Here is a 27,977-nt window from a genome sequence, read left to right on the forward strand (position 1 = left end):
GAATAAATCTTCAAGAAGAGCTAAAAACTTTCCCCTACAGGACTTGTACTTCCAATTCCTTCCATCTTTCTTCTCAACACTTCCCTCCCTTTCCTTCTCCTGCAAATTTCCCTCGCCTTCCACCAAAATCGTAATGGACTACGATTTCAGGAACAGAACAGGTCCCCCGTACGATGCGCAAATCCCTATGTACCGGCAACAGCCCACTTCATCATCATCATCATCGATGCCATCTAGCCATCCGATGTACGGACCTTCCTTATACCCAAGAATCGGTCAACCCGCTCACACCGTAGTCTCTCCTGCACCCCGCATCCCACCTTTCCATCAGACCTCTTCTCCTTCCACTTCGTGTAAATTCTCTCTCTCCCTAAACGTTCTTTCGTTAAAAGTATTATTCATACTTTTTGTCAAAAAAAAATTGGTAAAATAATTTCTTTTTGTGTTTTAATTAATTTTATTTATGGCAGCGGGATTGGGCGTTAGGGTTGCTCTGAAACCAGAATATCGGATCACTCCCCCGGTAAGCTTTCTCAGTCGTTTCCTTTGGGTTTTAATTAGAGGGATAAGTTAGGTTGTTAGGGTAATGCTATGGAAGTAATTGATTTCTCGGCTTTGCAGCCTCAGTTGTCGCCACAAGTTGGGGACATTCCTCGAAGCAATTTCCAGTTTGATTTCGAGTTTGAGAGGAAAATCTTAGCCGAAGCAGAGAAGGAAAGCATGAATTTTAGCAGGCTTGGCTTGGAAAACCTTTCTTCTAAACCTACCGAATCAACTTCTTCATCGGTACGGTTTTCTTATTCTCAATAGAGATTTAGGCTTCCTTTTGGATCTTTCATTAACCTTGTAACTTGTCTGTTCAATGATTCATCTTGTGATGACTTTGAGTAGGATTTTGTTTTCGTGAAATTAGTCCACATCTGTTGAGCTTCTAAGGGTTTGTTTGAAAAAAAAAAATTATTTGACCGTGCAGGGTGCGAAGTCAGATCCTGTGGTGAGCAAATACATTGCCTCTGGACTCAACCGAGAAGCTGTAACTGTTGCAGTTGCAAATTATGGAGACGATCCAACCAAGGTATTCTATGCCATTCACAATTGATAATTTGGTACAGAACCCAATCATTTGAAAGTTAAAACACCTGATGATTTACACTTTTTCCCCTGATAGTGTATAGATCAATTGTAGTCCAAATGTTTAGCTAGGTTGATTCTATGTTGAAGTCTTCCTTACTTGATTTTATAATTTGTAATGTAGGTTGGATTTGATTGTTCTTGTGTATTTCCCCTTGTCTTCTAATATAGCGAGTTATAGTCCATAAGTATGCTTTATGCTTAAGATTGAGGAAACACATTCTTTGCGGATGATTAGGATCCTGTCCACAGGCATTTTGTCCATTGGCAGAGAGTAATTTTGGTTTCTTAGCTTGCTAGAATTCCGCCCTGATATTTTACTGCATTTGGCTTAAGTAAGCTATTAATCTTCTAGGAGAAGTGACTGGTTTTGATGGCCAGGAGTTAGTATCCTGAATTTCAGGTCATGGATTGAGAGAAACGAGCAGTCTTGTAGTGGGGAGCTTGAGTAGTTACATCACTTATTCCAGATCTGCAGCTGGCATTTGCCATTGATTTTATAATGTTAATTGAAGTATGTCTCTTACCATTTATTTATGTATTTTGTTACTTTCCTTCCTTAGGTACGTGAATTTGCGCATGGTTACAACCTACTGCGAGAAATGGGATTCTCATCAAACAATGTTGCTGAGGCCTTACTCATGTATGACAATGACACAGACAAGGCATTGGCGCATTTGCTCAACAACTCATCATGAGGATGATATAAACTAAATAGTTGTATGTGAGTGAAGACTGGAGTGATAATGTGATACCTTTTTTGTTTAATTTTTTTTTTAATTTCTGGTGTGCTTTTTATGCTTTGATACAGATTATACAAATGTTCATTCTGTGATATTTTATCCCTTTAATAAAAGAAAAAAATAACTATGAGCAGCATATACTTTTTGGTGTCAATTGTGTGCATGGATATAGAGTCCCTTGATATCATTGTTCTGGACAATCAGATAACATTTTAGAAGTATTGCCTATTGGCCCATCTCCACATGCAATTTTCGGTGGTTAGATTTCAAACTTCAGACCTCTGAAAGAAAGATGTGAGAATTTTGTTGTACTTGTGATGCAACTTTGACCATCTACTTCTTTGAGTCATCAACTTAATACATTAATCATCTATTGATCCCAATGATATCAACTTAAGAATAAATCACATATGTATGTCTCTGAATGAAAGAATAAACTTATATATTCTGTAGTCTAAAGAACAAACAAAATCGAAAAAGGGATCATGAAACCCTCTTCAACTAATATGATCAACTCTATAAGCCTTTAACTGTGTCAATTCCAAACTCTACTCTCAACAGTTCCTCAGATGGCAGTCAAAACAACCTTTATTGTGCAAGCAAGAAGCCCTCTAATCAAAAATTGAGGAGCCATCCTTTCTCTATCAGGTTCATGTTTAGCTGACTGACTATTTGGAAGAAGAAATAAAATCCTATCTTATAGCATCAGCCATAAGGTTTATATTTGCCTTCCAGGATCAGTTAATAAATTCAAACTCCAGAACAAATAGCTCCTGCAACCACAGCCAAAGAAAACAAAAGGGATGCATGTTAGTTACCCCACGAACTACCCAAATCAATCTCTGGAAGAACATTCTCATCTAGGGTGTCTATACCTGAAACTGTTCACTGACTTATCCCTAAGGACTAACAAAACAGACAGGACATGATAGCTGAAATGCTAATAATACTTCTTATTTTAGAACTTGTTCATTGCAGTAAAGTTTAGCCATTAATATCCACATTAATACATTAAATATACAATCAAATGTATGATATAAACAGAGAAGTCAGTTTGAGAAAGCAGGAAAGGTGCTTGATTTCTGTGTGTGCAAGTGCGTGCGCGAGAGAGAGAGAGAGACCTGTTGACCAAGATGAGCAGCAAAACTTCCCTTCATCTACATATTTGACCTCAAGCCCTAAAAACCAGGATCCAGCACTGACATCATCATGGGCATAATTGCGAAGAAGAGATCTGCAGTCAACAAATTAGGATCAACTTCTTGCTTTTATAATGGTAGAACTAATGAAATTGTAGCACCAAAGAACAAAGGACCTGACCTATTTATTGAAATAAATTTAGCCAAAGCTCCTGATATGACATACATTTCACCTGAAGCATGGCGGAAGTATCTGTTGAATGCCCAAAGAGAAGAGTTCATACTAGGAAAACAAATATCATTAAAGTAAACAAATATTAAGAAGAGTTCATATAAGAAACATATTCCTGGATTTTCTGTCCATATATAAGATAGTTGCTGATTTGAAACTCATTTCGATAACTGAGTTTTGGTACTTAAGTAAAGTGAAAGTAATTTACAAACTTAACTGACAACACTGATCTTGATAGTGTGGGCAACTAAGTACTATTAACAGATATTATTCATTGAGATTTTGTCAAGAGTATGTCAGTAACAAGCATAATTAGTTTAGTCATGGAAGCTTTCTTCTGGTTCTCCTAGAAGATGAAATCAGTACAGCAAAACTTACGATTTTTTATCACCAAACTTCCACCAATCTGGTTCATACCATTTATGGCTCCTGCCAACATCCAGAATTGCAAACATGAGAAGAAATAATGCTATTCAAGTAAATATCAAACTCATGTATCCTAAACACTGAATCTAGATTCGAATATCTAAGCCATACTCACGGTTCAGAGAAAACTTCGCCTGATTTCATACAGCCAATATAAACACGAGGTTTGTCCATATGAGATGTAAGTGTAGCTCCCAAGGCATCTGGAAAACATCAATCTGATTAGTTGAGAAGGCATGGCACTGAGCAAAGGTTTTATCAATTGTGAAACAAATCTTGTAATGGAAAGCTTGTTCATCTTTGAAGATTATAGAACAAAATTAAGATACCACAGAGTGCAGGTAATGAATTTGACAGGCTTTGAACAGTGAGCCCCTAATTACATAGTTCAACAGCATTATCAATTTTTAATCTGCAATCAACAGATTTAAAATTGAAATCTCCTGTCTGTCAATGTTATGGTGTTTGCTAGTAAGTCAGCTTATAATCTTCAAAAATGGTTTTCATCTACTGTATAAGGTCATCTTAGAGAATCACCATTGTAAATTTGACCTCACAAAGATTTAGCTAGGTTGTTTTCTAAATCAAGTAAAAAGGTGAAACAATTTAAATGTATTAACAAAGTGCTATAACTTAGACAATTGACAATTCTGAATTAAGACTCTTCCAAATTCACATTGATGCACATAGTTGATCTAGGGGATCGAAGAAAGACTAAAGGTTACCCATCTATTATGATACTAACCAATATTTACATATACATCATCATTGACTTTTGCATAAAACTCAGCATCCCATCTGTCTGCAGCTAGAGCAAAAAACATTTCAGCCTTCTTTGGAAGCTCCCCAGGTGCCTCCACTTGGTCCTGTTAATGAAAGTTTATAGAAATGATCATATAGTTGAATCCATAACCAACTCTATGAAACAAGACAAGTCATTTGCTTCCAACCGACTTCTTAAAGGAATAGTTGGATAAGGAGTGTTCCATTGGACTTACAAGAATGATAAAGTCATTTGTTTGCCTATTTTCATTATCAATGCTCCTGTCCAAACTGTCCCCACGATTTGCACTGCAAAAGGATGCAACTTAAGAATGAGTTCTAGCTTACCATCTTATAATTTATCAAGGATCCTTAGAAAAGGAATACTTGAATGAGAAAATTATACCTCCTTCCAATGACAAATCTGGAAACTATGCCCTTTTCATTCTCCAATTTCTTCAAAGTTGCACCTGGGAAATAAACGTTCTGGTTTTAGTTCCCCAGCAAAACAATACCAAAAGTCATTCACATCAATCTCACTGCCCTTCAGTGTAAGTGCACGATTAATTAGACAACATAAATATTTCACTAATTGCTTGCATATAAATTGTCAGTCGCAAATTAAAAAAAATAATTTGTGCATCTTGTCTAACTTGTGCCCTTACACTTAAAACAACTAGCTATAAGTGGGGCTGATTACATAAACAAGCACAAGCAGAAAATATAATGATATAATGATCTCCATATTTCTCTTTCCCTTTTAAAACTGAAAGACAATGATTCTTCTATATGCCAGCCTTTTTGTCCTTCTACAAGAAAATAAATCCATTTACACACCAATCTAACAAGGGAACAATCTCTCACCAAAAATAGAGTACAAGGAAAAATTCAGCTGACAGAAAGAAAAAAGCGTTCATACCACTTCCCATCCATGCCTTTCGGATTGCATCTCTGTTGTTCTTACGTCCAAATCTTGTTAAAACTCCTATTACTACAAGCGGCCTTCTCCTTGAAACAGCCCCATCAGTATCTAATGAAGGCTTGGAAGTAAAACCCTCTTGTCTAGCAGCAGCCAGATCCATCTCAAGGGCAGATAATTTCTTATGTTGTTCCCTAATAAGAAAATGATACTCTATAAAAATTATATTGCAATAGAAAATCTCAGTTAACAGATAAGAGTTGAGGGCCAGCAAGAATTAATACTAAAAAAAAAAAAAAACCAATAGTTTCTTTACCTGCAGGCTATGATTTTCAAAGTATCATCCACTGATATAGCAGATTGGCCCTAAAATGGAAAAAAAAAAACTCATTAACTAAAATTCCTTTTTCCAACAACAACAAAATCAAACAGTAGATAACAAAGCCAATCTGATAAATTTATACTCACAAACAGTTAAATTCCAAAGTCAAAAAGTAAATACTAAATACCACCAAGAATGTTCGAAATTCTCACCAGCCCTGTTATCCTATCAAGCTCCTTTATCAAATAAACCCTGTTTTCTGCATCCTGCCATAATCTATCTTCCACAGAAAAACCCGAAAAGAAAAAAAAGAACTTTCACATCAATAAATGAAGAAGGAAGGATCTCTAAACAGTAAAATTGAATAGACAATTACTATTAAAAAGATGGGTCTGATAATAAATCGAGAACTGACCTGCCAGCCACATAGAAAGAAGCAAAAGTGGCGAACATGGAGATCAACAACGAAGAGATTCGTGTTCGAAATACCATACTTGAGACCATGCTACTGGATCCCTTACTCTGCATTTTTCTTCTTTTTAAGACAAAAAGAGAAAAAGTGGAGATTTCTTTAAACTCAGATACAGCAAGTCAGTGACGTTAACGAGGGGTAGATCTAAGTCCAACTCCCTATCGGCTTTCAAACATCTATCTAATCTGAGTTTGGTCCTATGCTTGAGAGATGACCTGTCAGTGTCGAAAAGAATTCTCTGAGGTTCTGGGTCTTTTCTCGTCTTTGGGTTTTGGGTTTCAGTGCAATGTCCCCCGCAAAGCACCCAAACTCTCAGTTTTCTCCGCTTCGAATACACTCAAGATCAGATCACATGTACTTAACATTTTTGTACGCGGTCTTGTTTAGGATTTACTATGAATTCGGATTTGGCTAGTATGTTAAAACACAACGTAACGTTTGAAAAGCCAGAGAGGGCTTTGTCTGTTATTGTCTGCTTGCCATGCGTAGCTCTATTACCAAATTTCCACCGACTTTTTATAGTATTTTGTTTTTTGCTTTTTGGAAAGCTATTCTATGCAGATTTATATAAGCTAACTAACTTAATTAAGATTTTATAATTTTAAATCATTTCTTATACAGCAAACAAATCAATAATTCATTTTTTTAATATATAAAAACTTCATTAAAAATTTGAGTTACCGAATAAGAGATGATCTCTTTCTAACCCATAAATCCCAGAATCTATTGTCAAATTCGATTATAAAAACTTTTATATTGAAATTTTTACTTTTAACTGTAATATTGCAGCTTATTTAAGTGCAGAAAGAAAATACGGAAGCCCATTGATGTGGATGATGGGATAGTCGGGTCTGGACTGCTTGGCTAATGGGTTGGAAACTTAGAATCACTTTGCCCATCGGTCCATAATATTCTCTGCAGACCCCAATGTAAGCCCACCTGGGTCCTGTATAGGATAGGTGTATGGAAGCCCATGCTGATATGACTGAGAAATATGATTGGGATCTAAATGTTGATTTCAGATTCATGGTTGCCAACTTGCCATAGATCAATGCAACTTATTTTGTTGATCTTTACAGATTACATGCTAGAAACTACCAGAAAGAATCAAACTACTTTCTCACTAGTGATTTTAGTTGGAAGTGGAAATGGTTGGTATAGCTAGGTGTGTGTTTGTGCTTCAGCTCCTTTCACTCCATGCAGCCATTTTTAACCGCTTGTTCCAGCTTTCCATTAGCCAATTTTCTGTGCGCCACTCACGTCATTATACCTTTTGCACCCACAAACTGACAAAAGTGATTAAGCCATTCTTGACAAAGGTGCAGCGGCGCCCACCTACCGCGCCCCTTTAAATTTGGTGAGTCTCTTGCCTTTTTCTTTCTTCGTATTTTTGTGTATGTGTGGCTTGGAATTGAGTCCATTTCCATTATTGCTTTGGTTTTTTCTTCATTTACTCGTCATGTCTTTTTCACACTAATACCAAAACAATAGATGAATGCCATTTCCAGTTCATCATTATGCGTGCACTTCCAAATGATAGTATTATTACCGAAAAGCCGAAGAATATCTCAGGAGTCTTTTTCCCAATTCAAGGAACGTGCTTCCTGTTTACTGTTCAGAGTTCGGACCTGTGCTTCATCAGTTGCGTTAAGCAATACTCACAATTCTTTTTCACTGTTGTTGCCTGGTTGTTCCCTCATTATGCTATTGCTCAAGCAAATAATACTATCAAGCACTTCATTTCATAGCACGAACCAGTCAGCGGCAAAACATGCCATTCTTTCATTTATTGAAAGTTGAAACAAGGCTTTCCGTTTTACGTTTTTCACTTTACTACTCATGGTGTCATGTAAATGGTTAACTTCACGCTGTAAAGCCTGCTTCCGACTGATGAATAGAGAGACATCGACAGCTGGAAACTTATGTGAATAAAGTAAGTCAGAAAGTGCCTTATAATGTCATTGCCCTGAGGAATATTTTCCCATCTTCAGTTTTCTTTAATTCAGTATTACTGTATGACGCTGCCATGAGCCGAACTTAATACAACTTTTGTCCAGCATTCTTATCTCCTTATAAATGGTCAAATATTATGAAGAATTTATGACGAAACTTATGACTAATTAACCCGTACTTCTAACGTGGCCAAAACCGAAAGAAGCACAAGAAACAAAATAACACTAATAAGAAATGAGCCACCAAGCTTGACCCAATGGAATACATATTCTCTGCTTCTGCTTCTGCTTCTGCTTCATACTTCAAACGAGTGTCCAGGGACTATAGCTGATATGGGATCCCCTACACCTACTGCACTATATTTGGTGACTGAATAAAAATTTGAGAAAGGTAAAATAGAAAAAAGAGGAGGAAAATTTCATCTTCTTTTCAATCAAAATATGTTTTAAGATAAAATACACTAACATTTCGAAGTTTTACTCATAATTTTACGTAAATTTATTAATTTTTGAAATGTTCAATTCATCCCAAAAGAATAAATTTTCGTTAGATACATAATTAATTTCAATTGTTAATATTTTCATTAATTTTTTTAATTAAGTGTTAATATTTTCTTTAATTTTTTTAATTAAAGAAAGTGGTTTTCTTCAATTAAATGTTAATATTTTTGTTAATTTTTTTTAATTAAGAAAAAGAGATTCGAATCCTGCTCTCTAAGAGAATCATGTACCAACCAATAAACCAATGATTAATATTTTTATTAATTTGATAACATAACAACCCTAAAAAAATAATTTTACCTTTAATTAATTTTAAAAATTATCAAAATATAATTTTTTTAAAAAAAAACTCTACTCTACCTCTCACATATAGATCATATCGTGATCGAATTTAGTTGAAAAGTGTCAAATTTGACTAGATTGCACTCTCTTAGAGAGCTCATATTTAGTGCTCCTCAAGAGAGCATCGGGGAGCATCAGATCATCACTTTCCAGATCAAGTGCTCTCTTGAGATATTATTTAACTACATCTATCACAATGAGCCGTTTATCGAATCGTTGCAATTGATATTCGATCCCGAAGAGAGGAAAGAGATCTTCGAAAAGTGGGTTTTTATGATTCGATAAATAATCAAACCTATTTAAATGTTCCCGTTATGCTCTATTTTCTTGAAAAAAGAGCTCAACCCATAGAAATTGTTCATGATATTTTAAAGAAGGCGAGAGTTTTTACGAAACTTAGTTTTAATCAAATAAAATTCAATTAACGAAATACAAAAAGAGGAGGTGGATGACTCATATCTAGTCAGTCAAAATAAAAAAATATCATTCATTCATGTGAAAGAAAGAAAAAGAATAAAAAAATATTTTAAATATTTTATATTTAGATATTAATATTATTTACACATTTAAAATAAAATATTTATTTTAAAAATTAATAAATCAATATATAATTATAATCAAAATTAAGAATCTCAATATATATTAGCTTACGATTTACCAAGGCTTTGTATACACTATAATATCACAAAAATAAATGCTACACTATTTTTTTTCTTATCAATAAACTTTTATGAATATAATATACAGTACTAGTAGTAATGAATCGTAATGATGTGGTTACTATGGATTGGAGGAAGCGTCAGTGATGATGGCATGCTCGTTGGACTGCTCGAGCGAATGTTTTGGGACTATCGTCATTTCTATTCAGTCAACTCAATCACATTGCATGAAACCAACGACAACTCGCTTTTTAAAAGTTTGGGCGGCGAACGACTGGCGTTGCCTTTACTCTTCAGTCATCCTAAGCCACGTATATGTCTCTCATTCGAATTATAAATTACTAATAAAATCAAACACCAAATGCCTGAAAAGAGAATTGAGCATGAAGGCGTCGCAGCAATTGGTTTAATCTAATTTGATTGTCAACCATTTAATCACTTCCCGAGATTTGTTTTTACGTAGTAATTTTGAATTTTAAAATCGTATTTAAAACTGGATTGTTGATAAATGTTAATGTTACGTGCAAGCTTCGAAAGCTAATTGCATTTTTAATTTAAAGTAATACTGACAATAATTGATTTCCATTAAACAAAAATGGTGAAGGGACCAAAGACGGCAAATAGCAATAGGAAATATTGCAGTTGATGGGAAAAGGGAAATAAGAACTGCGATCACACTCCCTCGGTAGCTTCTTCATAAAACAGGCATTTCTTAACAGGTAACAAGGAGAAAAAACAAAGGAGTGCAAGTTAAGTGATATTAGAGAAAATTTAGAGATGGCGTAGGCAGTGATGTAGCAGTGCAGAAAAACATTGTTATCCTATCATGTTTGATAGCGATATTGATAGTGATTTCGTTTAAAAGAATCCAACAGGGTGCCTTCAATTCCTCATGGAAATTAAAAAACTAGCTATCTATATTCCCTATTCAAAAAGCAAGGATACATCATACATCCCATAATCTTTCTCTCTTTTTTCGTCGACATAATTTTGTTATTTTTACTAGGAGAGAGTCCTTTTCACATCTATATGGGAAATGTATATCACATGTTGCAGGGTTTATTTAGCCACGCAATCAAGGACCCACTGACATAGAGTGGAGTGGTGTTAAATGACACAACTAAAGTGTTAAAAATTTTCATTAATTATATTACTTATGGTAGAGTTTTATATAATTAATGACACTAATGAATTCATTAATTTTTTTTGTGTGTAATTTTGTAAGGAGTAGACTCAAAGACTTTACGTTAAAATAAATTTAATTATAACATTTTTCAGAAAAATTCTTGGATCTAACTCTGCGACTAGTTGATATGTTGAGTCAAGTAAGTTTGAATTGAAAGTAGAATTGCTTAAATATTTTTTCTTAACCCAAAAGAAACATTATGCGTACTTATATATGTAAACATCACAGTTTACAAACTATCATCTGTTATTAATGGGCGGAGGGTGGTATTGTTATGGGAAAATTTTTAAAAAATTTTAATTATTATATATATTTTTTAATAATTTGGAAAGTAGTATATTTAAGGAAGCTATGGCTTCTCCAAAAATTTTAAAAAATTTTATTTATTATATATTTATAATACTTCCCAAAATATTTTTTATTTAATAATTGATATAAATAATAAATAATAAAATGACCATATAAATCTTAATCAATGTTGTTTATTCACACCTCTTTCTCACTTTCTTTCTTTTTCTCTTTCTTTTCTCTCTTTTCATTTTTTTTATTTTACTTTACTCTCTCTTACGTAACTAATTACTGAAATACATTTTATTTTTTAAAAAAGAAATTTTTAATCTTGTGCGCTTAAATAAAGTTATTTTTTTATTTATATTATTTAATTATTATATAAAAATTTATATATCGTATTTAATTATTTATATTTTATATATTATTTTTTATAAATCTAGAAAATATCGTCAAGTATAATTTTTTTATAAGTTTTTCTTTCTTATTCATTTTGCTTTATATGTCATATAAAATTAATTTTTATTATGAATTTTTTATTATTATTTAAATGTAATGTATTAATTTTAAAAATTTTTAATTTTTAATTTTTTCATCTGTTATCTTCTTAATAAAAATTGACTAACTCTACCTTTAGATGTATCTACTAGCTGGTGATTTTATTCTATGGGCCAACGCCTAAACGGGTAAAATGTGACTATATATGGACATTTTTCTCTAAAAGGAAACTAGCTAGTACACAGTTCAACTAGTCTTGTTTTTCACCTAATTGATCCAGTTGATCAGCCAATGGTATTTGGACGTAAACGTTATATGTTTAACGAATTCTAATTGGAAAATGACTACGGCTTGATCAATATAGATTTATAGCTTTATGTGTTTATTTGCTTGAATTCACCCGCTGGAACGTGCTTATGCATTTATTTCCAAATCAATGAATTTACTTTTGTCTCATAAAAAAAAAACCCTAGTTGGCCATAATTATCTATTCCAAACACTGCCAAATGGGTAGCGAATGGCAGGTGCTCCTCCCTCTTTCCAACAATCACTTTGGTCCCAGTGCCAAAAATTAATATTGGATGTCACAATCAAATTTACGAAACCGTGAGCAGCAACGTGATGGCAATATCATTCTCATGATAAAAATGAAGATACCCCATGTGGCGTTCTCTATTACTATCTGGGATTTTGATGCCATATCATCCCGAAAGTGGTAGTATTTAATTTTACTTTATCGTTACAGAAAAGTTGCTTGGCCTTTTTCTTCCCACAATTATTTTCGTTTACGAACCGTACACTTAGTTGTCGTTTTATTTATCATGATCATTTACATTTTCTCTTGCCGCCTTTCGGTGAAACAGGACCCTAGATGCACTAAAAACTGAAAAGGATCGGATGTTCCATCAACAACAGGATTGCCAGAGACCACTTTACATGTGGGGGGTCGGGTCGGAAGGGGATGATTGATGGCACTTGGCATTGATACTGCCCTAGTGCCCTCTCCACTCCTTTGCAGGTACAACCTTGCCCCAAAATATCCTCTTATCCCATTCCCTTGGTTTTTCGTTTGTGTGTTTCATAGCTAATTGTTTTGTCCTAAGCAAATTAAGATATTATATATATATACACATATATGTACGTATATAATCATCTTTTTTAAAGGACAAGTTGCTCAATCCACAATCCAGAAAGAAAGAGAAGCGCACTAAAATCAGATTCCATGGCCACCAAATTAAAACGTTTTGGATGATAGTATTCTTTTGTGGAAAGGCTAGGCTATGGAATGAATATTATTGCTTTTTTATCTTATATTTATTGTTTTTTTAAAATATATTACAGTTTATTTTTAAAGATATGTTTTCCCTCACCTTTCATATATAGATATTAGTCATGTTTTGTCCTGGTTGAAATATGACTTCAAATCATGTTCAACTACGATTTTATTTTTAACTACTACAATGTTGTTCTATTTACACCTAATCAAAAATTATTTGTCACTAGTTTAATTAAGGTCAAATATTTTTTCTTGTAAAAAAAGGTAAAATATTTTATACATATATATATATATATATGATGTTGGGATGAGTTATGCAGTTAATTGAGATTAGTTAAGACTTGATTTCAATTATGTTACAATATCATTCATGTTGAATGATTAAAAAAAAATTTTCATCAATAAAACATTAATTATAATGAGTTATAAGTCTAATTTAATAAAATTCATGAGATTAATATGCTTTATAAGGGAACTGTAATGGATTGCAATTATGAGATTTTTATGTATCAAAGCATAATTTTAAAATATTTCTTATTAGTGTATCATTGAGATTAGACATCTATAATGTTTAAAGACTAGTCTATTTTATGTTCTTTACTTTAAAAGTAAATAATCGATCTTATAAATTGAAGTATAGAGATATTTAAAACTAGAATATAAGTGTTTGCTTAAGAAAGTAAATTCACTGAACATGACCAGTCATGAAAAGTGCATTTGGTAATATACTCTAGTGTCTAAGCAACACTTTTCATGTGTCAGTTGTGTAAATGCTCTATAGACTTAAAGACACCAGATTGTATTATATATAGAGTGTTATGCTTTAATTTAATCTCTATGGGTGCCTAATTAAGGATATCCAAACAGAATGCTTTTGGGTATAAGATGAAGCGTTGTGAAGGTAAATAAGTGATTAAGATAGGAATCATCACTTTAAGTGTTTTACAGGACATATTTTATCAGTTTTTTATTAACATTAGCTTAGTAAAGTCCTTGACCAATGTGACATGGAGATTATAAAAATGTTTCATAAGTATTTAGAAAGCTAATGCTATAACTGTAAGAACAAATATAAAGGTCAATAAGAGTAGACACTGTACCAAGCTTTTATTATCTCTATGATATATGATGAGGGAATGAATTATATTGATAGATTGTATACTGAAAGGTTGTCAAAGAATCGTTTGACTTTTCTAACAATTGAGTGGCCATGACATATTGTTAGATACCAATCTTGATTTATGAAATTGATTATAAATTAATTTATTAAAATTTATATTAATCAGTTAAGTCATTAATCAATTCCATTGCCTGCATGTTAGGAACTTAATGGGTCATACAAATTATTGCATTTGAATTAAATTAGGAGAGATTAGACTTAAATCACATACTAAGTAATTAACTTTTATAAACTTAATTAAAAGATTTAATTAAATTTAGGTATAATTATAAGGCCTTAGTCGCAAAATATAAAAGAAATTAATTTTGATTTTAATTTTTAAGGACTTAATTAAAAGAGTTTAATTAAGTAATGGAATCAATATTATAATGGGTTATAATATTAAGGGTTTAATTATAAAATTGAAGTTATTTTAACTTAACTATATAAGTTACTTTTTAACTATTTTTCATATGAGAGTTTTTTACAATTGAAGAAAACTTAGTTTTTATCAAAAAAAGAAAAAGCATTTTTCTCTCTTTGCCACCACTCCCTTTGTGTGAATAATAATTAATTTTGAATTTTTATATGTTAAATATCACCAAAGTAATTCATGCGTGAAGAAATGTTTTAATTGTTTAGTTTTAAAGTTTTTTTTATTTTTATTATATATTTTGAGTATGCTATCTATAGCCAAACCCATCATATGTGACACATGAAATAGTAAAATATACTTTCCTTAAAGCAAAAGATCGAGGGGACGGATTTATAACTTATATGCTAGTTGAGAATGATAGAAGAACCTGTATACATGATCTCTCTCTTGGGTAAAGCGACTTCAAAATTATTGTTCTTGCATTGATGAATTTCTTCCATTTTACATAGTACTATCTTGCTTTATTCTGGAAGTATTGTCTATCACTCTAGTCAGGGGAACCACTGTTTGATTTCTCTTCATTTGTCTTGTAACATTTTGGAAGGTTGAGTGAGTTACAACTTCAAATTACAAGACATAAAGTCTCAATTTTCTAACTTGGTGGGTCAACGAAGATGAGACATTTGTCTCTGGTATGTATGAATAGATGGACATTGACATCATCTTAAATTAAGTCGTGTGAATAAGTTGAGCTACACTCTGTGCTTTGATACATGAGATGCAAAATGTAGGAAGGCAAAAGGATTTCTCTTTGTTTTTTTCTTTGGTTTTGGCCAATATTTCTATAATTACAAATTGATTAATTAAACTAAATTAAAAAAGTGTTACATCATTCATTAGTAACGAAATAAATTATTGGTTACTTAATTGAATGATTTAATAATTAATTATTGATTACATTCGAATATTTAATTAATTGATTAGTGTATGATTTTTTTAAAAAAAAGTAATTAAATCCCTTTCCTTCAAATATAAAAAAAATTTACTAATCAGCAATCATTGTTATCTACACATGGACGAATTATATTGGGTAGAACTGTAGATTTAGTCGAATTATATTGGGCAAAAAGACTCTGAAATGTCAATGGTGGCTTTTGGGTGCTTTCTGTAGCCAAGGTTTCATTTTGACAGAGTACTTTTTGCTGGTCGAAGCAGAAGGAATCGAATCAAATAAAAGAATATAATCATAATCTAAATTCCTATGGGGACTGGGCTGAGCATGGAGGATGCTTATACCTAAGGTTGAGGGTATCCAATAAAGAGCTCAACACTATAAAACAACTAATCAATTTTACTACTTAATTATTGCCGATTAATATTCTAATAAAATATGGACTCCGTAGATATGCCCCAAAAGTGCACTTGCCTTTCAAGAAAATATCGTGCAAATCTAATTACAGCTATCGGACAAAGAGCTCAACAATTAATTAATGTAATATGCGAGAGGCGTGGGGTTTTGGACAAAAGAACTAACAAGTTAAAGTCTGAAAATGAAAAGAAAATGATAAAATAATGCAAAGAAAGATCTTTTTGCTTGTGAATAATAAAAAGAAAGAAACACATGGTCCATTCGTTTTCTATGAGAGGAAAATTTTCCGACGAACGCAGGGCACGGGTGACTCGTTGAGTTGAGCGACTGAGCTTGGCCTGGTGCTCAGAAATATGTCTGCTTAAATCTTAAATTGAGTCACATGATGGAAAAAAAAAAGTACGATTGAGTCACGTCGGCAACACGAATTAGGCCGTACTGCCTGACAGCGAAGAAAATTAATGGGAAATCCTAAGCTACTTCTCGTAAATCTATCGTTGCGGTAGTAATTATAGGTGTTTTGCTTCATCTCTTATTGTTCTCTTTCAAAGCTTTAAAAGATATATTGATTAAATTATTAATAAATATTAAGATTTAAGTAAAAGTATTTGAATATTTAATGTGTTGATTAATATATACTTTTTATTGAAAAAGGTAAAATTTAAATGTTTTTAAATAAAAAAATTAAGATTTATATGGAGGTAGAGGCTTTGACCCATAAACCAAATATTTGTGATTTTTCTGAAAGAATATAAGAAATGCGGAGGTGCACGTCTCCTCAAAATTGTCATAAACGGAATGGTAACAGTAAAACACGTACAACTGTTTAAGGCAGGAGGAGAACAGATACACGAATTTCCGACATTTAAGAGACGTGAGCCATGACGACATCAGACTTTGATCCATCACCTTCACTCTTCCCCGACCATTTAACAAATATATGTCCATTCGCAGGTGTTGGATTTCTGTTTCCCATTGTCAATCTCTTTTATTTCGCTAACTGTTTCGTAACAGTAGCGTAGCACTGCAAAAACAAGTGGGAATGAATTAATCAACAATTTCGATCTTGCTTTTCTTTCTTTCTTCTTCTTCTTCTTCTTCTTCTGGGGAGGAAAATGAAGTTAAAAAACAATTCCTAATAAATTAACTTGTTCTGTAATACGGGGAGACACTTTTTGAGAAGATTTCGGGTTTTGCGTAATCATTTCCCTGGTTAGTTTTATGTTTGTGTATTAATTCTTTTCGTAAAAGAAGAATAAGAAGGGTTGTATTTGGGGCAGTTATTTCCATTCATCATTTGCTTTGACTGCTTCCCTCCGGCTTTTCAAAAATCCGCATTTAATCGATTTCATAAGCATTGGTTTTTCTTTAGTTATATTATACAATCATGCAGTTACCATGTCGGACTTTTTACAACCTGGCCGTGAACCCACGTTGAAATTTTCTTATTTTAACATGACGACAAACGTTCTTGATGGCTGGCGGTTTCTCCTTTGTTGCTTTCTGGGATTTTGCTTGTAGGTAATTTGTGGTTGTGATTTGCTTCGGCTTGAATTGGTTTCTGTGATAGGAGCATTTACACGAGTCTTTTGGAAACCATTTGCTGAGAAAAGGGTCGGGCTGGTTCCTTGTCTTCTGACCAATTGATAGGTATGTTACTTATCTTGAGTTCTTCCCCTAAATCAGTTGTCATCCAATTCTTTTTTGTGGGAATGAATGTTTTGCTTTTCGTTTGCCTTCAAAGAATCTTTCTACTTCTAATGATGGCCTGCAGATTGCAAGCTCTCTTGCTTGCTATGTAAAGATCCTTTTTATTTTATTATTTTACATTCTTTTTGAAGTAGGACAGTTGGACTTAAAAGTTGCTTATTGACTTTTTTATTGTAAAGTATTCTTAAAATTGATTAAAGTTTCTTTTTTCTGTTTGATGTTTTGAAGATCTTATGTCCTACTACTCTACTAATTTCTTAGTATTCTTGTGGTATATGCAGGTTTGAAGATCAAGGAAAAGAGCTAAGATGGAGCATTTATGGACTATGTTCTGTGGGAAACCTGCTTGTTCAGATAGTGACGGAAAGCCATGCAATTCTACTTTTTGGCATCTCACTCATCCCTCTTCGTGCATTAATCAAGCAATGATAATTTGTTTCGATATTCTGCTCTTAATAATGCTGTTATTCAACATGATTCAGAAGTCGTCATCGAAAACAGCTGGCATTCCTGCTCGCTTTCGACATCGTTCTGCTTTACAGACGGCTTCTGCTGTTTTTAATGGTTGTCTTGGGTTGGTGTACTTGTGCTTTGGCATTTGGATTTTGGAAGAGAAGTTGAGGAAAACTCAGACTTTATTGCCCTTCAATTGGTGGTTGCTAGCACTGTTTCAGGGCTGCACATGGTTATTGGTGGGTTTAACTGTGAGCCTTAGGGGTAATCGACTTCCCAAGACACCACTTCATCTACTGTCGATTCTCGCATTAATATTTGCAGTAATTGTTTGTGTTTTATCCATTTTTGCTGCTATTCTGAACGAAATAGTCACAGTGAATATAGTTTTGGAAGTTCTGTCATTACCTGGAGCAATATTGTTGCTGCTCTGTGCGTATAAGGGATATAAATTTGAAGATGGTGATCAGGACACCAATGAAAATGGCCTTTATGCGCCTTTAAATGCTGAGGCCGATGGCAGTACTAAAGCTGATTATAACGCGCAAGTTACCCCATTTTCCACAGCTGGACTCCTTAGTAAATTCTCCTTTTGGTGGTTGAATCCTTTGATGAGGAAAGGTAGGGAGAAGACTCTTCAGGAAGAAGATATACCCAATTTACGTGAGGCAGAGAAAGCAGAAAGCTGCTATTTGTTGTTTTTAGAGCAACTGAACAGGGAAAAGCAAGCCAAACCATCATCACAGCCATCTATTTTGAAGACAATAATATTATGCCACAGGAGAGAGATTTTGGTGTCTGGATTTTTTGCTTTGCTTAAGATACTCACTGTGTCCTCTGGTCCTCTGCTTCTTAATGCTTTCATTTTGGTTGCTGAGGGAAAAGGAAGTTTCAAATATGAAGGTTATTTATTGGCCGTATCACTCTTCTTTGCAAAGAGTTTAGAGTCTTTGTCACAAAGGCAGTGGTATTTTCGATCCAGACTAATCGGTCTGAAAGTAAGGTCTTTGCTCACTGCAGCTATTTATAAGAAGCAATTGAGATTATCCAATGCTGCAAGGCTGATGCACTCGAGTGGTGAGATAACGAATTATGTTACAGTTGATGCCTATAGGATTGGAGAGTTTCCTTTCTGGTTCCATCAGACATGGACAACAAGCCTTCAGCTGTGTTTTGCTCTAATAATTCTCTTCCGTGCAGTGGGATTAGCCACGATCGCAGCTCTAGTTGTTATCATCCTCACTGTCCTGTGCAATACTCCACTTGCCAAGTTACAGCACAGGTTTCAAAGCAAGCTAATGAGTGCTCAAGATGAGAGACTTAAGGCTAGTTCTGAGGCTCTTATAAGCATGAAGGTGCTGAAGCTATATGCATGGGAGAGCCATTTTAAGAAAGTTATAGAAAATTTAAGGGCTGTGGAATACAAATGGTTATCAGCAGTGCAGTTGCGAAAAGCATATAATGGCTTTCTGTTTTGGTCCTCTCCTGTTTTGGTCTCTGCTGCTACCTTTGGGGCATGTTATTTCTTGAAAATTCCTCTGCATGCTAGTAATGTCTTCACTTTTGTGGCCACATTACGGCTTGTTCAGGATCCCATTAGATCTATACCTGATGTTATTGGGATCGTCATTCAAGCGAAGGTTGCATTAAAGCGTGTTGTGAAATTCCTTGAGGCACCAGAACTGCAGAGTGCAAATATCCGGCAAAAACGCCATGTGGAGAATGCCGACTTAGCCATTTCTATTAAATCAGGAGGGTTTTCCTGGGAAGAGAATTCTTCAAAACCCACTCTAAGAAACATAACTTTAGAGGTTACAATGGGGGAAAAAGTGGCTGTATGTGGAGAAGTTGGCTCTGGTAAATCAACCCTGTTAGCCGCAATTCTTGGAGAAGTCCCTAACGTCCAAGGATCTGTAAGTCATAAAATTTGATACTTTATATGAAGGATGGAATGCATTTAGCCTTTTCTCTTAGCATATTGTTGCCTTTTATCTTCATTTCTTAGCAGGTCTAAATATATATAGGTGCGCCTAATCTTGTTTCCTCTTTCATGAAGATAAAGTTAGTTTTGCTGTTAGTAATCTGCTCCATTATCCATTGTGTAGATTCAAGTATTTGGAAAGATTGCCTATGTTTCTCAAACAGCCTGGATTCAGACAGGAACAATACAAGATAACATATTATTTGGGGCTGCCATGGATAGGCCAAGATATGAAGAAACGCTTGAGAGGTGTTCCTTGGTGAAGGACCTTGAGTTGATGCCCTATGGTGATCTAACTGAAATTGGTGAAAGAGGAGTCAATCTTAGTGGTGGTCAGAAGCAGCGAATTCAACTTGCTCGTGCTCTCTATCAGGATGCTGATATATATCTCTTGGATGATCCATTCAGTGCAGTGGATGCTCACACAGCTACAAGTTTATTTAATGTAACTACATTCTGCTATCACCATGCAATTTGTTTTATTGCCAACTTATGTGAAAGCTGACTTATTGGTTGTTGCAGGAGTATGTTATGGAAGCACTTTCAGGCAAGGCAGTTTTACTTGTGACGCATCAAGTTGATTTCTTGCCTGCTTTTAATTCTGTTTTGGTTAGTATATATTCCCCCACAATAAAAGATTGTCTTTCTTTGTTTCCTATGAACGCTCTTTCAAATCTGTTTAATAACAAAAATTTTTGTTCTAATGTTGATTTTGTTGACAGTTAATGTCAGATGGGGAGATCCTGCAAGCAGCTCCTTATCATCAGTTATTAGCTTCTAGTCAAGAATTTCAGGACCTTGTCAATGCACATAAAGAAACTGCTGGTTCTGGAAGAGTTGCTGAAGTTAACTCTTCCGATAAACATGGAACATCCACTAGAGAGATCAAGAAGAGCTATGCGAAAAAACAGTTTAAAATTTCGAAAGGTGACCAACTGATCAAGCAAGAAGAAAGGGAGAGAGGAGATACAGGGTTTAAGCCATACATACAGTACCTCAATCAGGACAAAGGCTTTTTCTTCTTCTCCATTTCTGCTCTTAGTCACCTTTTGTTTGTGGGGGGTCAGATATCACAGAACTCCTGGATGGCTGCTAGTGTTGACAATCCTAATGTTAGCCCCTTGAAACTGATTGCAGTTTATTTGGTGATTGGGTTTTTCTCAACACTATTGTTGCTGTGTAGATCTCTTTCCGTAGTTACCTTGGGTATTAGATCTTCAAAATCTTTATTTTCACAGCTACTAAATTCCCTTTTTCGTGCACCTATGTCATTTTACGACTCCACTCCTCTAGGAAGGATACTAAGTCGGGTAAGCATCCCACTCACAAAATATTGACGTAACTGAAAGTGATTCACCTAATTGACAGTTATACCTTCTTTCTTCCATATAGGTATCTGTTGATCTGAGCATTGTTGATCTTGATGTCCCATTCAGCTTAATCTTTGCTGTTGGGGCTACCATAAATGCTTATAGCAATCTTGGAGTTCTGGCCGTTGTTACTTGGCAAGTCCTATTTGTTTCTGTACCAGTCATCTATGCAGCAATTTGCTTACAGGTAACACACTATGAGTTTCTTTCAAGATGGCATTGAGTAAATTTGACTAACCTTGAAAACTTTTTTATCGGTTGTATACAGAAATATTACTTTTCCACTGCAAAAGAGTTGATGAGGATAAATGGCACAACCAAATCCTTGGTAGCAAACCATCTAGCTGAGTCAATAGCAGGAGCCGTCACAATAAGGGCTTTTGAAGAGGAAGAACGGTTCTTTGCTAAGAACCTTCACCTCATTGACACTAATGCTAGTCCTTTCTTCCACAGTTTTGCAGCAAATGAATGGTTGATCCAACGGTTAGAGACACTTAGTGCTACTGTTCTTGCCTCTGCAGCCCTCTGCATGGTTTTGCTTCCTAGTGGGACTTTCAGTTCTGGTTAGTATATAGTAAAATTTTATTTAAAAGGATCTGTTAGTCTCTTACACTGATTCAAGAGTCTCATCAAGAATGCTTTTATGAGACAAATTCCTTGAGTAATATTAAGCTGCTGGCTTTTCCATATCAATCTATAACACCGACTAATATATTTGCAGGGTTTATTGGGATGGCTCTTTCTTATGGTCTTTCACTGAATATGTCCCTTGTATTTTCAATTCAAAACCAATGCACTATAGCAAATTACATCATTTCTGTAGAAAGGCTTAACCAATACATGTACATACCAAGTGAAGCCCCTGAAGTGATAGAGGAGAATCGTCCTCCATCCAACTGGCCAGCTGTGGGTAAAGTGGATATCTGTGATTTGCAGGTATAATTTTTCTTGCATTTACATATGTAGAAGAGCTTCCATCTAGCAACAACAAGTGTACTGAGAAAATATAATTAAACAGATCAGATACCGACCCGATACACCATTAGTTCTTCGAGGCATCAGTTGCACATTTCAAGGAGGGCACAAGATTGGTATCGTTGGTCGAACTGGCAGTGGGAAGACAACTCTGATAAGCGCTTTATTCCGTCTGGTGGAGCCAGCAGGAGGGAAGATCATAGTTGATGGCATCGACATCTGTACTATTGGTCTTCACGATCTGAGGTCTCGTTTTGGAATCATACCTCAGGATCCTACTCTTTTTAATGGAACTGTGAGATACAATTTGGATCCTCTATCCCAACACACTGACCAGGAGATATGGGAGGTAAAGTTTGAATGTCCACTATTGGCCAATGATTCCTTGCATCCTGTTGATGCTAAGAATATTGTGAATTTAGCTGATTTTTGTCCGCATTTGGAAGGTTCTTGACAAGTGCCAACTTCGAGAGGCTGTTCTGGAAAAAGAAGAGGGACTGGACTCCTTGGGTAAGTTTCAGAAATTTGATCATGCTGTATGCTTCTTCTTTTTATGGGGACTGTTCACTGACGAAAACCAATTGGTCCTGCAGTTGTGGAAGATGGATCAAACTGGAGCATGGGACAACGGCAGCTATTTTGTTTGGGCCGTGCCCTCTTGAGGAGAAGTCGGATATTGGTGCTTGACGAAGCAACTGCGTCAATTGATAATGCAACTGACTTGATTTTACAAAAAACTATTCGCACAGAATTTGCAGATTGCACAGTTATCACAGTGGCACACAGGATACCAACTGTGATGGATTGCACGATGGTGCTTGCCATCAGTGATGGTGAGTTTCTTTAATGCTGAAATCAAAAATTGACCTTTACATATGAATGTACTTTGCATTCTTTCATCTTAGCAGGCATCTTTCTATAATATGAAAAGCTCCCAAGGCAAATTTATGTGCACTAGCTTTTGATGCATGGGCATTATATTGCCTCATTTGCTGTTTTTCTTTTACATTTTTGTTAAAACTCACCCCTTCCCTGGAATCAGTCCCTCGGACAATCAAACCCCGAATGGCGGAACCCCCTGCTGGAGGGTTGAACAGGGCAGATAAGGGGCTGGCCCTTCGCTAGTAGAATCGGCTTTAACAATATATTTTTTATTTTGCCCCGTTTATTATCTAGCAAAATCACAATATGAATGTGGGTTGTTTTTTATATAATTTCAGGCAAACTTGTGGAGTACGATGAGCCAACGAAGTTGATGGAAAGAGAAGATTCTCTGTTTGGGCAACTTGTCAAGGAATACTGGTCCCATTATCAATCTGCAGAGTCGCATTGAAGTTCTTAAAAAACCTTTTCATGGGCAAACTCATTTCACCCCAGCTCGATGGAAAAGATGTGCAATTAAGAAGTAGGATGCATAAATTAAATAATAAATGTTGCTGGGTTAGAAAGGAGAAGGAGAGAGGGAGCAGAAGTTCTTGCTGTAGATTTTGCAGATGTTCTCAAAGGAATCTGCCTGGTTGGGTAACTGAAGACCTACAATACAGAGGACAGATACTATACTTAGCTTCAGAGGAAGCACGAGAGAAACGAGATTGTCAGACCTTTCAAGAGGAAAAAAAATTATGGGCTTTGTACATGCTTTCAAACGTCATTCTTCCTCGTTTCTCAAGGCAATGAAACATATTTGCCTATCTTCCAACAGATCTCTACTGCTCTACCGTATACTCTCGTCTCCTTAATTGCTTTAAACATTTTGCTTAGAACTTCTCCAGTGCTGCATAGCTGGACAAGTGTCACCCCTAACTGCCAGATTTAACATATACTCAGACCAAAATACACTGGACTGCCATTGCTAGGTAACATGCGTTTCTAAAGCCAGAGAACCACCTAGTTGCTTGTGATTTATTTCTTATCTACCAAGCAGTTGTACCCTGTTCTCTGAGATAATTCAAAACCATAATCTGAGAGCAGTTCTCACGGTGCTGAATGGTGAGACTATACATAAAGAAAAACGGAGTACCAACAGGATAAAATTTTGTTGAATGATCAGAACATTTTGGGGTTTCTTTTTGAAATGGAAATACATAGTCCCGTTAACACAAGTTCTTTGGAATGAATAACTATATCCTATTAGTTTTAGCTGGAATCACCACAAAGCAGTATGAAACATAACTAGGAAAATAAGAAAACAAGCATCACGATGATAATGGATGATGTATCCTTCAATCTGAAATCTTTGATAAAATGTGCATCAATCAGTCATAAAGTGCCAATAACTTGCTTAGCTCAATAATTTAAGAGTCTAAGACAAGATCATCATGTGACCTTTGCAAGTTAAGTAAGAAAAATTAGGCACAGATAATTTCACCCAGAAAGGAGAAAATGAATAGCATCAGAGATAGAAGATTGCAGTGCTATGAACCTTTCAAAGTTAAGGAAGTCGAAAAAGTAACTGACATCTTAAACACTATGCAACTGCTTGAGTGAAGTTACACATGCGCAGGAACTAACTAGTGCTCTTTATGGTCCTCCAAGAATTGCATTTTCAATATCCTCTCGACTCAATGCATAACTAAATCTCCTTTCCACATCTCTTTCAAGATTCCCAGGTCCACTCTTCAAGTACCTGTGGCATATGATACAATCCTCTCAGTCCAATCATAGATTAAATTTGTTAATAAAAGCTGAGAAGATGTATAACACTTTTCACTGATGTTTCTTCACTTCCCTTTCCCAGTTTCACCTTCAAATGTATGAATACATTAAATCAAATAAAACTAACATCAACAAATAATCAAAGTGACAAGCTTCCAATTATTTAAACAATCTCCTGATGGATTTCACCACATAGAAATGATTCCTTGTAGCATTTTGTTTTAGAGGAAGACATGGCTTGTTCCACCTAAGAACCAAGGTATACAAAGAAACACCAGATTTTAGCCAAGGTCCAAAGAGAATTAAGTGTTCTCCTTTACAAGCTCCATTAGTTAACATCACAAAGCTTTTTCTCATGCTCTCTAACAATTAACATCATTTTCCAGTATGACTCCTTTTCCTCTTCATTCTGAACTTCTATCCCATCCCTCAATTCTGCTTAAGTGAGAAAATGTGCATAAAGCCAGCAGGGGATGTAACATTCAAGGTTTTTGCTCCATAAATCTAAGGTGGATCTATAAGCAGGGTGCTGTGAAAAATAGTGCTATCATTATAGATCGTGGAAATGGCCAAACCTTCCCAACTGTCCTTGATGTGTGTTATCTCCGTTTCAGCTTTTGAATGCAGAACATCATTCAACTTTAATTTTTCTGGGGAAAATTTTGTTCCATTTCACCTCATACAGAACTAAGTCAAGTCAGCTAAAGTTTTGCCACTACCAACCCCTGTTGCTAGTACGATTCCACATAAATCACTTTTAACATATAATGAAGCCCTTTTAGTCTACACATGGCTACAGCACCGAAAATTTATGCATTTAATATGCTAGTCTTATGTTATTCATTAGAACTTAAGCTACAAATATATATCATGTTTGAGCTCCTAAAAAATCAAATAAAATTCATGTTCAGTGCTAAAATCTAAATCCTCATCATCAATTGCCATCCTCTGCCTCATGACATCTAACCTAATGATATACAAGAAAGGGTTTTAGAACATATAACCTTCAAACACCTAAGAGAATATTTGCTCCACAATAGAAATTAGGCAACAGCCGTCTAGCAAAAAATGATAGACAAATATGTTTCTGATGTCATGCAGCTCTCAGTTTGTTCCGTTGTGGTTTTTCCAAGAGTTTTACTCACGGATACAGCAAGCGCCCGTTGCCCTTTATCAGAAAATACTTTCAGCAACACCAGCTACCTTATGCAATTCAATTATACCAATAAAATTTATTCTTGTTTATGTAACTTGCCAGGAGAAATAACAATTCACACCATCTCAAAAATTCTTGAAACCAATCAATATTCAAACTAAATAAAGATACCCATCTCAAACTAAACAAATAATAAAACACAAAAAAACCCAGATAAAGAAACCCGCTTAAAATCCTAAAAAGAAAAGGGTCATAATTTTACCTTATATAAAGATCAGTGACATCAAGAGATAACTGGGCATGCCAATCAGGTTTTTCAATCAACCAAACAGCACGGTCCTCTCTGCTTTGGCAAAACCCTAAGCTCCTGAGCCATGCTTCAATGCAAGGCAAGCTGTGAGAGTAAAGGGGCTTGTTCTTATCTGGGAGTCTTTTGAGCCACTCGTCTTCCGCGGTTGGCAATTCCTCTGCTTCTGATGATTTAGAAGAAACAAAGGTTACAATTTTCCTTTGGGAGTGAGAAACAGAGCGCGGAAAGGAAAGAGATCTTTGGAGAAGAGAAAAACAGGGGAATTTTGGAGGATTAGCTGAGGCTGGGGTTGCTGATGAAAGATAATCAGTAATGATTAATTTTGCGACAGAGTAAGCAGACATTCTTCCTTTTTTGGGTTCTTTAATTTTGATTTATAGTTCTTTTCTTGGTCGATAGTAATTTTTTAAAATGGAGAATTTCATGAATTTTTTCATGCAGAGTGTGGACTCTGGAGTTTGAACTGCTTTCAAGTGTAAAACCCCATTATCTTCTCCATGCATGTACGGTTGGGTTTCGGGTTAGCCGGTTCGAGTATTTTCCTTTTCTTTGTCAAAAATATAAAAAGATAAAGTACTAAAATTAAAAAATCCTGCTCTTCTGTCAGGGTTGCAACTAGGAACCAATAGCTTTTTAGAGTTGTTAATATTTTATTATTATTATTCTTGATTATAGTTTAGCAATAAAGAGGACGATTGGGTTTTTAGTTGTTAAACATCATAATATTTTTATTTTTTTATATTACAGATTCTTTTTTCATTTTTTAACTTTCCAATGATAAAAATTATTATACATCAATAAAAAATTAAATTTATATTATAAATTAATACGCAAAACTAGAGTTCATTTTTTTTTTTTATCATTTGAATTAAGATCAGTTAACGACAACAATCAATTTGAATTTGTAAATAATTTGTGCTATAACATCATTAAGTGTAGGATCAAACATTTTTTTATTCACATAACATAGTTAATTAAAAGGGATCAAGAGAATTAAACTTCAAAACTTAAACTCTCCAATGAAATTTAGAGAGTCAGTTGTTCCTAGGATATGTTCTCTTACCCATATTAGGAAACAAGACTCAATTATATGAGTTAAGGAAAAAACAATATATTACAAAATAAGATACTAAAATAGAGAAAATATAACATGCTTTTTCATACAATCAAAAGCGATATTTACTATTTCTTCAAGATAAAGATTATTTTTGTAATTATTATTTACTATATATTATGATTATTTTTTATTTATTGTATTTATGATTAATATAGTATTTAATATATATATATATAATTTAAATATAGTAGTGTATTGATCACTCCTCTTCAACTGGTGCTCTAACACCCTAGTTCTCTTGCCTCTTTTGAAACTAATTGAGAGTGTTTGCTATGCATATATAATTATATATATGAATAGGTTCTTTTTAAGTGCCGTGAGCTAATATTAATTAGTTCGAGGCTTCAAGCTCGGGTCTCCATATTGAAGTCTCCTTGCTACATAAGCTTTTATTCATTTCTCTCTCATGATCTCACAACAATTTTGAGATATTTTTCTATTGATCTCATACTTTTGTTCAAAAAATGCGTTACAAATATAAACTTAAGTCTCTCTCTC

The 27,977-nt window shown here is 34.6% G+C and overlaps 4 protein-coding genes across 8 annotated transcripts; 2 read left to right on the forward strand and 2 right to left on the reverse strand.

The window, feature by feature from the left end:
- The first annotated feature begins 18 nt into the window (after positions 1-18).
- Positions 19-2,010, forward strand: LOC110409904 (Ubiquitin-associated/translation elongation factor EF1B protein). The gene is made up of 5 exons (XM_021419413.2): positions 19-353; positions 471-523; positions 622-786; positions 974-1,075; positions 1,695-2,010. Exons 1-5 carry the CDS (start codon positions 134-136, stop codon positions 1,827-1,829), a joined length of 675 nt encoding a protein of 224 aa, XP_021275088.1. The 5' UTR covers positions 19-133; the 3' UTR covers positions 1,830-2,010.
- A 201-nt stretch (positions 2,011-2,211) lies between these two features.
- LOC110409886 (Galactosyltransferase family protein) lies at positions 2,212-6,618 on the reverse strand. The gene is made up of 12 exons (XM_021419387.2): positions 6,090-6,618; positions 5,887-5,950; positions 5,669-5,718; positions 5,353-5,546; positions 4,840-4,903; positions 4,670-4,742; positions 4,417-4,537; positions 3,787-3,874; positions 3,624-3,674; positions 3,195-3,266; positions 2,996-3,108; positions 2,212-2,647 (listed from the first exon to the last, which is right to left on the reverse strand). The coding sequence occupies exons 1-12, from the start codon at positions 6,200-6,202 to the stop codon at positions 2,625-2,627; spliced, it is 1,026 nt and encodes a 341-aa protein (XP_021275062.1). The 5' UTR covers positions 6,203-6,618; the 3' UTR covers positions 2,212-2,624.
- A 9,919-nt stretch (positions 6,619-16,537) lies between these two features.
- Positions 16,538-24,004, forward strand: LOC110409764 (ABC transporter C family member 10-like). Of its 5 annotated transcripts, none has more exons than XM_021419233.2 (13): positions 16,538-16,706; positions 17,274-17,402; positions 17,744-19,828; positions 20,021-20,341; positions 20,419-20,505; positions 20,619-21,206; positions 21,289-21,453; positions 21,535-21,829; positions 21,988-22,202; positions 22,285-22,590; positions 22,688-22,751; positions 22,835-23,074; positions 23,462-24,004. In XM_021419233.2, exons 3-13 carry the CDS (start codon positions 17,771-17,773, stop codon positions 23,572-23,574), a joined length of 4,452 nt encoding a protein of 1,483 aa, XP_021274908.1. In that variant the 5' UTR covers positions 16,538-16,706; positions 17,274-17,402; positions 17,744-17,770; the 3' UTR covers positions 23,575-24,004. The 5 variants fall into 5 exon arrangements, with proteins under 5 accessions (XP_021274908.1, XP_021274923.1, XP_021274900.1 ...); XM_021419248.2 differs by having other exon boundaries at positions 17,323-17,402; XM_021419225.1 differs by lacking the exon at positions 16,538-16,706 and adding an exon at positions 16,715-16,964.
- A 416-nt stretch (positions 24,005-24,420) lies between these two features.
- On the reverse strand, positions 24,421-26,947 carry LOC110409929 (tRNA dimethylallyltransferase). The gene is made up of 2 exons (XM_021419446.2): positions 26,315-26,947; positions 24,421-24,867 (listed from the first exon to the last, which is right to left on the reverse strand). The coding sequence occupies exons 1-2, from the start codon at positions 26,704-26,706 to the stop codon at positions 24,762-24,764; spliced, it is 498 nt and encodes a 165-aa protein (XP_021275121.1). The 5' UTR covers positions 26,707-26,947; the 3' UTR covers positions 24,421-24,761.
- Positions 26,948-27,977: the final 1,030 nt, after the last annotated feature.

The sequence above is a fragment of the Theobroma umbraticum genome, unplaced genomic scaffold (genome assembly GCF_002168275.2).
Source record: "Theobroma umbraticum cultivar Fairchild unplaced genomic scaffold, ASM216827v3 scaffold_30.0, whole genome shotgun sequence".
NCBI lineage: Eukaryota > Viridiplantae > Streptophyta > Magnoliopsida > Malvales > Malvaceae > Theobroma > Theobroma umbraticum.